The sequence below is a fragment of the Daucus carota genome, chromosome 7 (assembly GCF_001625215.2).
Source record: "Daucus carota subsp. sativus chromosome 7, DH1 v3.0, whole genome shotgun sequence".
Lineage (NCBI taxonomy): Eukaryota > Viridiplantae > Streptophyta > Magnoliopsida > Apiales > Apiaceae > Daucus > Daucus carota.
The window spans coordinates 39589672-39604273 of record NC_030387.2 but is presented as its reverse complement, the minus strand read 5'-3'; the positions used below and the strand labels follow the sequence as shown (position 1 = coordinate 39604273).

Genomic DNA, 14602 nt, shown 5'->3' with positions numbered 1-14602 from the left:
GTTTATGCTAACTTCTCAAAGATACTAACATATGAGAAATAATGCTGTGTTTAGAATGCAAGTATGCAACAATTATAATGACAGAATCTTTATTGAATAATATTTTAGTCCAACTCTGAATATTGATTATTGCAAATAAGCTAGCTTAAAAAGCCATACTCAATACACTCGAAGTAATCTATGAACTGGGAAAACCTTGAAGAGAATGACAGGGCATGATCATAGAGCAATTGGATATGGGAAAAAAGTGGAGGATAGTTTATTGCAGCTCGTCGGATTTCAGCTTCTCTTGCAAACCGTAACCATTCAGGAGTTGCAATATTTGAAGCTTCCGCGCAGTTGAATCCTATGTGCATTAATTAATGTCAAGATAGATATAGTATTGATATAATAATATTACAAACAAAATCCAAGGTAAAAAGATGTCTGACCATGACTGAATCCGGAATGGTAAGCCCTTGGAAAAGTGACAATAAATTCTCCCGGATTCTGGACCAGCCTGGTTTTACAAAGCAATAAAGGCGGGAAACAAATATATGAATAAATCGCCAGAAATTATACAGTCACATAAATACATTTGATGCTCTAAGAGAAAGTCCTAGTAATCAAGTCTCCATGTTATAAGTGGAAAGAAGAAAGGATCAGGCCCTTTGTTGTAAAATATTCAGTAGAAAAAGATAAAACAGTTACCTGCAACATCGAATGCCAGCATTAAGAAACACTTCCGGGGAGATGACCGTGGTCTTTTTAGCAAGGCTAGCAAAAGTCGCTGCAGTTGTACACGCTAAGAGTAGTAAGTACTGAGCAAAAATATGCAGAACCCTTACAAAATGGAAAAGACTAATATATAACAGTTCGAACTAATATAAAGCTGAAAAGACATACTTGGAGGTTCAACAAAAAACTATGGCCTTAAAGACTTTATAAGTGCTTCCCCACATACAATGCATAAAGTTTTAATCTTAAGCTAAACCTTGAATTATATATACAAATTGGAGAAGTGGTTTGTTAACCATGGCTATGGAAATTTTGGCACCCCATAAAATCATATCAATTGCATACAGCACATGTTAGGAGCAAATTATGATAAACATAAATTGAGACAATTTAGCATAATTTCAATAATAACCAAACTCACAGATAGGATTCATCTCAGCTCTATAGCCATGATTTCTGATGACCTCCTCAAAAGCAGCTGCAGAATCCTGAGGCACCCCATACCATGTCTTCTTATCCCCCATGTGCATGTAATTCAGGCTATGTAGATCATGATCCTCTACATGCCACGCGAACCAGGTGAAGAGCATGCCCATATAGACCATTGGGGATGTAACCCCGGGTATGTCATCCTTTATGAACCTCAGGGGACATCCTTCTAACCTTGCAGTTCCCCTCAAATTCCAATTAGAATCTCCCACATTTAAATATTCATTCAATCCATCTCCACCCCTCCGCTTCTCCAACTCCACGAAAGCTGATATGTGCATGTCATTTGCATACTCAACCTCAAAGGGCTTCTCAGCATTAGCATTCCAATAAAGGCTTTCGATTTCAAGAGAACTTAAAGCCCCCTTTTCTATCGAACTTCCCTTGAAAAAGCTTTTTTCGAAAGACTTAGCCTTTGCTTCGAATTCAGCAACGGTGTAAGTCTTACCACTCTCCCTCACAGATTTAATCACAGGGTAGTGTTTTCTCTGGCAAGAACCAACTTCCTGCACCCGAGTGGTGAATGTTGGCTTTAATTCGCCTTCCGGGGAGGCAGAACAGGCCAACAAAGACTTATTAAGTTGATCAAATGTGGTTTTCATCAAGGGCAACAAGACAGGGGGTATGATTTTACAAATACCATACACAGAAGCCTCTTTCTCAATTTTTTGAATATAACCAATAGGATCCTGAAATTCTTCGAGGGTCGGATGAAATTCGGGTGCTAAAGGAAGGGATATAAGCCATTGCAAAACCTCTGTTTTCTTATAAGGGCGTGGTTTGTACCCTGCTCTGCCTCTAATTCTTGCCATTGAATTTACAACAAAAGCTTACAACAATTAAACACACAAGAAGAAATGTATATATCAATAAATTAATACGTACAAGATCTGTGAAGCTTTGAGAAGGGCCTGATACAGGAGCTTTAAAGGCAGAGAAATGAGAAAGACAGAGTGAAAAGAAAGAGAGAAGGTGAGCTGGTATATTGTATTCTTCTTGGGCAGTAGTATTATACCGAGATTTAAGATTACACAAAAAATAGAGAATGTGCAAATAAATGTGTTTCGGTGGGTTAATTGTAAGTTCACAACTAGAAACGGTTATTTTGTAAATTTTTAAGGATAAGGACGAAGAGAATTAGATGATTTTATATCCTACGTGTTTTTCAGCCACCGCCTACTTATAATTTTATTATCAAAATTTGAACATTGTATGCATGAATTTGTATCTTTTGTTCTTGAATTGGATCTCATCTCATTGAATTTGGTCCTTAGTCTTATCTCAACTGTCGACTGTATGCTGCATTTTTTTTGTGACTGTTTACGACTGTTACGTTACATTTTTTTGTGATTATCATCTTAGATGAGTGAAAGAGCTTTGTAGTTCAATTCTTTTTTTAAAATAATACTGATATATGTTATTCATGCTCATAATGAGTTTCTGGTTTATATATTTCTTTTAGTTTGTTAGTTTTGGATGTGTATAGATGACCCATGGGCACATGTTAAGTGCTAAATTCTATACATTTAACTCCATTTGATTGGTGTGGTTGTTGTATATGTAAGGGGTCCACTATTATTAAGAAATGGAAGTCAATCAAAATGGGTCAAAAGCATAGAATTTGTTACTTAGTGTGTGTCTATGGGTCAAAAGCGAAAGGCCTGATACAGGGCTTTAAAGGCAGAGAAATGAGAAAGACAGAGTGAAAAGGAGAGAATGTGAGCTGGTATATTGTATTCTTCTTGGGTAGTAGTATCAGTATTATACCGAGATTTAAGATTACAGAAAAAAAATAGAGAATGTGCAAATAAATGTGTTTCCGTGGTTTAATTGTAAGTTCACAACTAGAAACGGTTATTTTGTAAATTTTAAGGATAAGGACGAAGAGAATTTGATAATTTTATACCCTACGTGTTGTTCCCACCGCCTACTTATAATTTTATTATCATAATTTGAACATTGTATGCATGAATTTGTATCTTTTGTTCTTGAATTGGATCTCATCTTACTGAATTTGGTCCCTAGTCTTATCTCAATTGTCGACTGTATGCTGCATTTTCTTTGTGACTGCTTACGACTGTATACGTTACATTTTTTTGTGATTATCATCTTAGATGAGTGAAAGAGCTTTGTAGTTCAATTCTTTTTTTAAAAAAATACTGAAATATGTTATTCATGCTCATAATGAGTTTTTGGTTTATATGTTTCTTTTAGTTTGTTAGTTTTGGATGTGTATGGATGACCCATGAGCACATGTTAAAAGCTAAATTCTATACATTTTACTCCATTTGATTGGTGTGGTTATTGTGTATGTATGGGGTCCACCATTATAAAGAAATGGAAGCCAATCAAAATGGGTCAAAAGCATAGAATTTGTTACTTAGTATGTGCCCATGGGCCACCATAGAAAAATCGATATATATAATGTTGATCATAAAGTATCAAATTTAATATATGTAGGTTGCATAGCGTGATTTATATATAATGTGATTATATTTACGGTTTTTCTATAGTGTGCCCATGGGCACACAATATACACTAAATTCTATGAGTATGGTGCATTTTTATTGGCCATCTAATCATAAATAAATATGCGCCCCTGCATTTACACCAAATCCACCAATTAAAATCCACCAATCTCATCAAATTTAGTGTATAATGTGTGCCCATGGGCACACACTAGAAAGACCCTTATATTTAAGATATGTTGGTTGCAGAATGTCATATTTAATATATATAATGCATGATTTTATATATAAGTGGATTACAGAGTATCAAATTTAAGATATGTTGGTTTCGGGATATCATATTTTATATATATGTGGATTACTGAGTGATATCAGATTTTACATATAAAATGGATTACAGGGTATAAGATTCACATATACATGTTGTAGAGTGTCTCATTTACATCTAGTACAACTGCCAATATCAGATAGCGGGTATAATATTACGGTTGTAGTATGTTAATATTTCTAAATACCTCAGCTTTACGTTAATTACTATGATAGACAAGCAAAATGAATGTTATCATAGATTGTTATTATAAATAGTATCTACAATTAAATGTTGTAGAGTGTATGATTGGAAGAATATATAACATTACAGAATATATGACTGAAAACATGATTTGTATAAAGCATTTGAAGGGGGAAATATGTGTATGATAATTTTGAAGAGTATGGATTAAAAAAATATTAGTTGTCGATAAGAACTGAGAAGCAGAATTTTTATTGAAGAATATTGATAAAATTAACGTTATCGTAGAATAAAGTTGTAGAGCATATAACTTAAAATATATGCAAACTGGCGTGTATTCTTGAAATTTATGATTTGTTGGGAATGTTGAAGGGAATAATCTGGTAAATTGCTCGATCTAACGGTGACATCATGGTGGTCGCCATAATAAATTAGGAGTTTTTTTTTTTTTTGAATAAAGAGGACGGACTTAATATATTTAGATCTACCTTTTAAAATTTAAACAATAATTTTAGGTGAACGATACGACGGCACCCTCAAACTCATTATTGTCAAAATGTGTATGGTAATACTGAAAAGTATTAGCTATTTACTGGTGACATGAGAAGTAGAATTTATCATGTAACAAGATTTGTAAATAGATGAAATAAATACTTGCACATAGTTTGATTTGGTGTTAGCTTCTTGACATACAAGCTACAAGAATCTTTCTATATATATGGAAAAAACAATTGAGATGACGGATTTTATATGTAATGAGATTGTTCGATATCATGTCGTGTTATATATATAGTATGGATTACGTAGTATTATTTGTACGGAAAAGTTGCAAACATATAAAATGACCGGTTCTATTACAAAAACAGTATTATCAATAAGGAGAAGTTGCAGACATTATCTTCAGAGAAAAATTTTGTACGTTATATGACAAGCAAAATATGCAAATATGTATTCGTAGAGAGCGATAGTAAGAGAAATATGTGTATGACAATATTGAAGAGTGTCGACTAAGAATTATTAGTTATCGGCAAGACATGACAAGCAGATTAGTCCTATAACAAAATTTGAAGTATATTGAATAAATATATGTCACTCAAGTCTTACGAATAATTATCATTTCATAATCAATAATCTCAATATTGTCATACATATATTTTTTTCCTAAAAAACTCTCTGTCATGGACTCTTCTTTTCATTACTTTTAATTCATCTCTTATTTTTCATCAATAAGTTTCCAAGTTATTTAATTTTTGTTTAGTCTCTCCTTGTGAGAGTTTGGTTTTTATTCTGGCGTTTTCGTTGTTCATCATGTCCGAAATTACAAATCTGTGGGATTTTCATGGTGTTGATTCAGTGAAAAAGATTTTTATGGTGATGTATTTATGATCGATTGCTCAAACAACAATTGGATGATTACATAATGTACATATCTTTTCAAAAAATCGTTTAGTTGTCTATCCAAGAAGAAAGGATTCAATATCGATATGATTATGCGTTTGTTCAATTTCAATTATATGTGGAGATATCATATGACTTTTGTTATTGAATTGTTTTCTTTTTTCAAAAAAAAAAACACTTAAGTTGGGTATTTAGTAGAATCTGACATCTTACAATCCAAATTAAATGTATGAAACTACATACTACATTTATAACCTATATATGTTAAATATGATACTCATTATCTCAGAATTCCGACATCTAAATCCCTTCCTCCCAATCATCAAAATTTTTTAACTCTTCCTATTGATATTCTAATTACTTTTATGATATTATTACTATAAAAATCTTGTAAACTTCACATAAACATACGAAAGAAATTCAATGCACGCTTCATTCATCACATAAAGATCCAATAACGATATTTTTTTTGTAAATAAAAAACTCATAATGATCATGAATATATTTCAAATTTTAAACAAAACTAATCCAAAAAAAAAAAAAGAAACTCCATCGCCTAAGATGATAATCATACGCAGATGAGATAAGATTGAGAAACAAATTTATAAGATAAGATCCAATTAAAGAATAAATGACAAAATTTCATGCATATGATGCTCAAATATGATGCATATGATACGAGCAGGTAGTTGATGAATAACAGGTGGAGTGATATATTTAGAATTACTCGAATCTGACACCCTACAATCCATATCACATGTAGAATTACAACAATATTTTAGATACATACATACATAGATAGAGTTAAGTTCTATGGAGTAGACAAAAATATTGGAGTGTTGGAGTAGAAAATTGGAAAAAAAAAAATATAATCTAGTCATTTAAAGTTATTTTTTTTTTGTCCCATAATATTTGTAAACATTCGACAACCTGCAGATTATGTTCTGCAATATAAATATTGTAATCAAAACGTAGAACAATTACTTTTATAAATCAGAGAATACTATGTTTTGCAATATAAGTAATAAGCAGAACATAAATCTTAATATTTGTTAAAGTTGAAGAATATTATTAAATGATTGATAATTTTGTTTAAGACAACTTATAAATGATAAACTATATAAAAATTTGGATAATAAAAAATATTATTTTTGATTAAACTAAAAATTTGTAACTCCTACTCCAATACTCCAACGTTTTTGTGTACCCTAGGAGTGTAATTCGGGTCGAGCGAGCCGAGTTAATCGAGCCGAGCCAAGCCGGCTCGTTTAACTAATCAAGTCTAAATCCCTGCCCGAACTCGACTCGTTTAATTTCACGAGTCGAGTCGAGCCGACTCGTTAAGCTAAACGAGCCGGTTTTAGCGAGTCGGGCGAGCGGCTCGTTTAATTTTACACTTAATCGAGCCTAAACCTCTACCCGAACTCGGCTCGTTTAATTTCACGAGTCGAGTCGAGTCGGCTCGTTTAATTAAACGAGCCGGAACCTTTGCCCGAGCTCAGCTCGTTTAGTTAAACGAGCCGAGTCGAGCCTACTTAAACGAGTTCGAGCCGGGCAAGCTCGCGAGCCGCCCGACTCGAATTACAGCTCTAGTGTACCCCATAGAACTTAACTCTTGCAGAGTAGTGATCGAACAGGTATTATTTGCATTGAAAGGTTGCAGAGTATTTCACACAACATTCACCAAGAAATCTTAGCTGATGGTGTCATCGAGAAAAAAAGGGCCATGTCTTGTGACGAGCACCGAAGAATGTTGGATAAATATCTGTAAATTAACAAAAACTGATATTTAGAAACTATTTTGATTTTGTCTCTAATTGTCATGATGTACAGACAAATGTGTTTGAAAATACATCGAAAGTTCAACTTAAATGAATTGATGCCTTGATAGTTTGACAATACAAACACAAGAGTAGCACTGATCCCGGTATGTCAAATGCTTAGCATTGGTCTGAATTGGAGTCCGTTTCTGAAAGCTTGAGCGATACAGGACAATGATCACTTCCACAGAAACCTGCATAAAATTCAACCAAAACATATAAGAAAAATATATTTAAACAGAAGGCAGCGGGCAGCGGGAATAGATGGATGTATATAGCAACAAAAAGGTTATTAGGGTTACCCCGCCTTCCAAAAAAAATAAAATTACCCTGCAGACTGCAGTGCAAACTCTGGGAAACTGCAATTATTAACTACTATCCAATCTCACGACTCCACATTATTGTCATGACGTCATGGCTCTCCTTACCACCGCCGTGGCAATTTTGATGTATTTAGTAATTAGTTTTAAGATTAAAGTATATTTCTATATAAACTATAAAAGTTATATTACCCTGTAACTCAATCCCCTGTCCATGCATCTCGCATGCAACAATTCTGTCCTTAAGCGTTTCTGAAACAATGAAGTAGTCTATCCTCATCCTTTTTCCACGATATCTGCAAGAAATGCAAAGTTAGCAGTTCATTATTTACATAAAATCTATCAAAGATGTGATTTGCAAATAAAATCTTTCTTCATAAAAAAGTTATGACTAGCCAACTGAGGTATACTTGGAATCCCTGCAGGCGGCCAAGCATTCTCCACTCAAAGATTTGTACTCTTATCAAAGATGTGATTTCCAAATGAAGTTTTTACAGCATACACAAATGTTAAGACATCGAGAAAAACTTACTTCCCCACAGGGTTTCCAGACCAAGAGAAGCCACGCTCCATATCTTTGTCCTCATGTAGGACTCTGTAGGCATCTAGAAGTTTTCCCCTGAAGCAGAATTGACGGAATGAAAAATTCAAACTTTATATGCATAATGATTAAAGATCACCTATTTTAAGATGGCTAGGGATATTTGAATATATTCTTTTATGGTAATTAGACCTGAAAAAGATTACAAAGCAATCATGTTGCCAACATGATAACATTGAATAGTTGGCTGAGACGGAGAGTGGTGGTAAATTAATATTTTAACTGTTGACAATCTTTTTTAATCAAACAGCATGTTCCTAAAGATTTAGTTAGTTTGGTCACTGATGGAACAGTAAAGGATTCAAGAGATAAGCAGCCAAAAGCTAAAGAAGTTGCCATCATTAGAACAAACGAATTTACTATTGCATTATATAATTGGCACTAGTAGAGAACTTAGAGGCCTATCTTTCAAACTCAAACAGATGAAAACTTATTCTGCAATATTAAACTTTGGGTTCATATTTCTTCTTCAGTTAGCAATAATCTACATGTCGGAATTGTGCCAAAAGGTAAATATCAGCACACCATGCTGTCACTATTTAGGGCTAAGTATAAAACTGTGCCGTGCTTATAAAACAGCAACAGGTTACTCTACAATAAAAAAGGGGTTACATACTGCTTTAATATCGCACCAAAACGCTTCCTCTCAGACAATGTAAATCCAGGCTGCCCACAGTCCTGCACAATCAGAGAGGAATATCCTGTAACTTAAAAGTGGGAAATTTAAAAGTGTAAATGGCATATACTCTCGAAAGAGCTGAGATATTTAAAGTATTGATCACAATTGTTTAACCAGTATCACTCCATCATTTAATTGTAAAATCACAGTATGCTCTTACCTTGTTTGATAAAGATGAGCATATTGGAGTTTTGGGAGATGAAAATACTCTTCATAGAGAGATACAATATTAATACTATTTACAAGAAACACAAGTCTTGTAATTTAATTATGTATTTTTACAACTAGCATAATATGAAAACTCGTTCCATATCTATTCATGAATACACAGGTCACCTTGAAATTATGGTTTAAGAACGTCTTTATTCAACCAACATTATAGTAAAATTTACAATAAAATTTAAACTAGAATCATTCTTGATAAGATGAATCATGTCATATAAATGGCATAAGCTTCCTACTAATTTTGTAAGGAACGGAGGGCTACCAAACCCAGGTTTTTATGAGAGCAACATACGTAGTTCAAGGAGATTAAAGAACCAGTCTCTGGCAATAAATCTTTTATAGCTAACATAAACAAAAGACAATATGTAAAAGTGATCAAACTGCACAGAAAGCATATAATGAACAAGCACCTCTTTATTTGGTGGAGTATAACCATTGAGCTTGGCCGAGCTAAAAAATTCTGGATGACTCACATCAGTCTCTTCATGGCTACAAATGCCAGAAGTAAAACAGGTTAATAAAGGATGAGTATTTACTTATACAATAACAATATTCAAGAATATTGCAATAAAATGAAACATGAAAAATTATTATAGCAAGTTTTGTAACTGAAGAGAAAGTCAGTTTAAGAAAATTCAATTAAAACCAAAACTATCTGCAAGAGAATTCAATGCTACATGGCCGCTTGACTATAATGTATATAACTCTTAGAAACTATAGACAATATATAATAATGTGGATCAATAACTAGCTATCAACCTGAGCTCCCCCATAATAATTTCTTGATGAATAATGAACTAAAAGTTTTTGTCACAAATTACAATAGAAGGAAGTGTAAATGGGCACCGGAAGATAGGTAAAAGACAACCACAAAACAAGAAATAGCTGCTAGTTGTATAGTGGTGCTCCAAGTATGCAAGCCAATTTTGGTCATAGTGCAGACATTGTTTAGGGGCTACATGATTTGAAATCTGCATGAATCTAGTTTCTCTAACTGAATAGGGTTCATGAGTTCATCAGGGTAAGTAGATCAAATAGGTGACAAGTGGTCTAGATGTTTATATATATATGCATACAGCTGCTTTGTCCTACTGTAGTACAGTGAGTTGGCTTTCTTAGTCTTTTAAAGTTGGATTGGTTTTTCAGGTCTTGTTTAACTTACAAAGTCTGCAAAACTAGAAATCTTATTTCATTAATCAGTAATTTTTGCACGTATACGCATTGTGTGTGTTGCAAAGAAACTCTGCAGCATAATATGCCCAGTTCCCACTAACTAAATCAATAGAGTTCTTGGTAAACATTCAGAAACAAAAATAAAAATGCGGAACTAAGCAATTAGAGAATAACACGAGCTAAAAAAGAAAACATACCTTACATTAAGGTCCCCACACCAGATAAGGGGTTTATCCAAATTTTGCAAAACAAAGTCTAGCATTCGCTGATCCCATTTCCTTCTCCTCTGAAATGAGGTTTCCTCATCTTTCCAACCATTGTTTGGCACATACGTATTTAACAAACGAAAGGATTCAAATTCAGCTAGAATAACCCGGCCATCAGGTTCGTGCTTTGAACCTATAAAAATACATTTATAAATTCAAGTTCTCCCAGTTTTTAATGGAAATGGTTGGAATATTAAAAGAAAGTGTATAATGCTCTAGGGTTACTTGAGTGCAATTTATGGTAACTACTTTAGAGTCTAGAGAAGAACATAATTAGTCACTGAATTTCTGAAATGAAAGCTGTTTCCTAACAATTTGGTAGCAGTTTACATTTTAGATAGCTCTATGATGCCCATGAGCCATTGCACAAAAGTGCAGCCAAATCAGATTGCAGATACACAAAGGTCAAAGGAAGACAATTTAGTAGGCTATATAATATAAAAAATGATAGGAACTTGCGGATTATAAAATTATTTTAGATAAAATTAGTTTGCTTATAGTCCACAAGTTATTAATCGTCTTCCACAATCCAACCCACATAATGAAAGCACTTTCTAGTTCCTTTTTGTTCCCAAACAACATTTTTAAAGTAGCAAATATCCCTAAAGTCGTTACCTAGAAGCCAGATCTAGGACATAAAAATTATTTAGGGGAATCAATTGAATGTAGATGCAAGCAAAAGAAGACATGCATTCATGAGAAGTAAAGTCTCATTCCCTTTTGCATTTTGTAATTACAGACGAGTGGATTTCTTTATTAAAAACAAACTGACATGAACACACTGCAGGATCCTATACTATACCCCTCATTAGCACAACACCATAATGTTTTTCGCATCCTTAGTAAACTCAACTAGAGATGCAACAAAAAATTTATAGAACTGGATATTGCAGTCTCTATGGTACTATTTGGCATTGCTGTTGCATACAACAGCAGCTTTTCGCTAAAAAGTAGGTGAAAAACTGTTTGGTAAATCCAAAAGTAGCTTTTCCAAATAGCAGCTTTTAGTTAAAAAGCTGCTTTTAGAAAAAGCATGCCCTCCCATGCTTTTGGAAAAAGCTGCTTTTCAGCTTTTGGAAAAAGCAGATTTTACCATTAAACCTCACGAAAAACATTATTTTTTTATATTACAACTCAAAATAAGCAAGTATTAAAAAAATTACCAAACAGTTATCTGATTTCTACAACAGCACTTTTTTTACCAGCACTTTTTCTGACAGCAAAGCAATTTTTAACAATTTTTAACAGCACTCCCAAACAGACCCTATATCCCTTATTATTGGAGGTTATATAAAAGAGGAACTCTACTTCTCCAGACATGTATACAATAGCAATGAAATGGAAGTAGTTCAGCAGACCACAACGCGTGGAAATTTGTATCATGTGTTACATTAATACGTAAATTTACTGTAGTACTATACCTGTTTGATTAAGAGAGAAAGAGACCTTTGGATTGAAACACTTCTTCACAAATAATGCAGTCCCAGCATACTTTGTATCTGAAAGAGACCACCAAAAGTTATAGTCTTTTAATGGTGAATTTGAGATGGCGCGCATTAGAATCTGCATAGTTTGCAAACATAGAACCGTTCAAGGGATTCAGTCAGATAATTGGAATTGTATATTTTTTGAGAGTTGAGAGTGAGGCATTGTAAGATTCAAAAGCTATAAGGTTATACTACTAAGAAGTAAAATATTCACCTGTTTTTCCTCACGTGAAGAGCTTGTGTCATCTTTTAGTTCTCTTGGGTTTTTAGGATTCCCCTTTGCACCAGCTGCTGGAAGCCTTACTTCCTAAAATCCTGTAACTAATTAATAGTGAATCACTTATCATTCACTTTAAGACAAATTTTTTAACATAAACTAATTTAATTTACTTTTTTATTTAATTTTTTATATTAATAAGTATAATGATTTTAGTTTTTGGATTTTAAACATTACATCATATTGAAACTGAAATATAATTACAAGATAAAAATCTAAATGACAATATCTATTGGACTTTATGTGTGATATGACTACAGTCAAAAGAAAAGAAAAATGAGAAATGAAATAAAGAAAAGAATACAGCTGTCTAATCTGCACATACGCGTCTATTTCACGCTTCATCTTCTTCACCAGTTGACACAAACACATATACATACAAGCATATGTATGTATATCACACATCATCAAAACAATACAACCCACGTCTACTTTCTTCCTTTCTTCTCGTTTTACAGTCATCAGAGCAAGCATCTGCGGTTCGCCGGAATGACGAACTGGAACGCGATCCCGGCCGATCCGGGTCGACTTCGACTACATCAGCCGTTTGTCAAAAAAAAAAAAAACTTATCAAAAAAAGATTTTAATGTTGATAAAACTTCAAAACCTAATTTTTATAAATAAATAAATAATATGACATAGAAACAATGAAAATAGAGCTCTGGTGATAGTATTAGTAAAATATCAAATTGGTATCTTAGCAACAAAAAAAAAAATCAAACTGGTCCCAGCAGTTGAACATGGGAATTCTAAAAGCTAAGCCAGTTCACCAACACATTCCACAGCATTATTAATCTTCAGCCTATAAATCAACTTGCTAACAGATTCTTAGTAGTCATATCTAATGTTTGGCAACAATCTTTTCCATGTGTTCATGAACACAGTATCGCGTAGACAATTTGCATAGCCATGACAAGATTGTTTTCATAATATTTCTGTAAGGCATGGGTAAACAGAAACAAAGTATAGCGGAGCTTGATTTTGTTGAAAATGGTAAAACATTTACAGATGGAAACATCCGAATCAACGAACCAAAATTACTGTATAATTTCTAAATAATGACTTCTTTTGACTTGGAACAAGATCGACTTCTTTCGACTTGGATCAAGACCACATGCATAACTTAATGTGAAACCTCTGCATAGTCTAAAGGCGGGTTCAAATAATTATATAGATTCAATTTCACCAATATCCAGATCTCTACATGAATCTTTATTCACAAAAACCCTAGAATTAAACATTCTGATTACGCTCAGAAGATTTAACGGATTAATTAAATGAAACATAACAATGATCGTAGTGCAATAAACACAAATATGACTTTAAAACATCTATCCCGTACCTACATACATCTCACCACAGTCGAATTACATTCAGTTCAAGATGGAAAGAACACAACTAAACTATCAAACACCCTTGATGAACTTCACACCAAAGCAAAAGCAAAAATCCCAATAACCAATATCAAAGAAACCATACTAGTTCCACATCAACAGTAACACACCATCTCAAACCAGCAAAAACTATACTCAATCCTATAAAGGGGCAATTTTTATCCAGGCCAAGTAACTATTCTCAATAAACAAACAAAAATACAAAAATTGGCTTCTTTCTAGAAGACAAGCACTAAAAATGGTATATACAATCCAAGAAACACATTAAAAAAAAAAAAAAAAACAATTTTTTAAATAAAAAAAAATCACCTTGAATTTATATAATAATCAGCTTCACAAATTCACAATGCACACACATATATACAAAAATACAAAATACCCAAGAATCAAACCCTATGGTGAGGCACTTTAAAAGTAAAGAAGAGTAGAGAAGAGACCTGAATAGCAATGACATCCGGGTCGGATTCTTGGAGCAACTTGGTGAATTCGGGCCAGTTATTCTTGACCCGGAGAAGGAAGCTATTGGCATTCCATGTCAAGAACTTGGTGGGCTCTTTCTTGTTCTTTGTCAAACCCTCATCATTATTATTAGTGTTATTATCAGAGGCTTTTTGAGTTGTTTCTTCAGCATTATTGACGGAATGAATTGTGGGTTTTTTAGAAGACCCTTCTTTCTCAACTGGTTTGAAAAATCTCTTCATCTCTGACACAAAACGAGGGCTTAAAGTCTTGAACTATTGCTGCTGTATCTTTGTTTTAAAGCGGAGACTGTACTGT

At 33.4% G+C, this 14602-nt stretch overlaps 2 protein-coding genes across 2 annotated transcripts; both read right to left on the bottom strand.

Annotated features, from left to right (window-relative positions):
• Positions 1–1118: 1118 nt before the first annotated feature.
• On the bottom strand, positions 1119–2366 carry LOC135148015 (lysine-specific demethylase REF6-like). Its single transcript, XM_064082122.1, has one exon. The coding sequence runs from the start codon at positions 2016–2018 to the stop codon at positions 1119–1121; it is 900 nt and encodes a 299-aa protein (XP_063938192.1). The 5' UTR covers positions 2019–2366.
• Positions 2367–7349: 4983 nt separating this feature from the next.
• Positions 7350–14602, bottom strand: LOC108194062 (DNA-(apurinic or apyrimidinic site) endonuclease-like). Its single transcript, XM_064081010.1, has 9 exons — positions 14263–14602; positions 12369–12461; positions 12089–12230; positions 10599–10800; positions 9639–9717; positions 8941–9002; positions 8256–8342; positions 7916–8019; positions 7350–7597 (listed from the first exon to the last, which is right to left on the bottom strand). The coding sequence occupies exons 1-9, from the start codon at positions 14524–14526 to the stop codon at positions 7524–7526; spliced, it is 1107 nt and encodes a 368-aa protein (XP_063937080.1). The 5' UTR covers positions 14527–14602; the 3' UTR covers positions 7350–7523.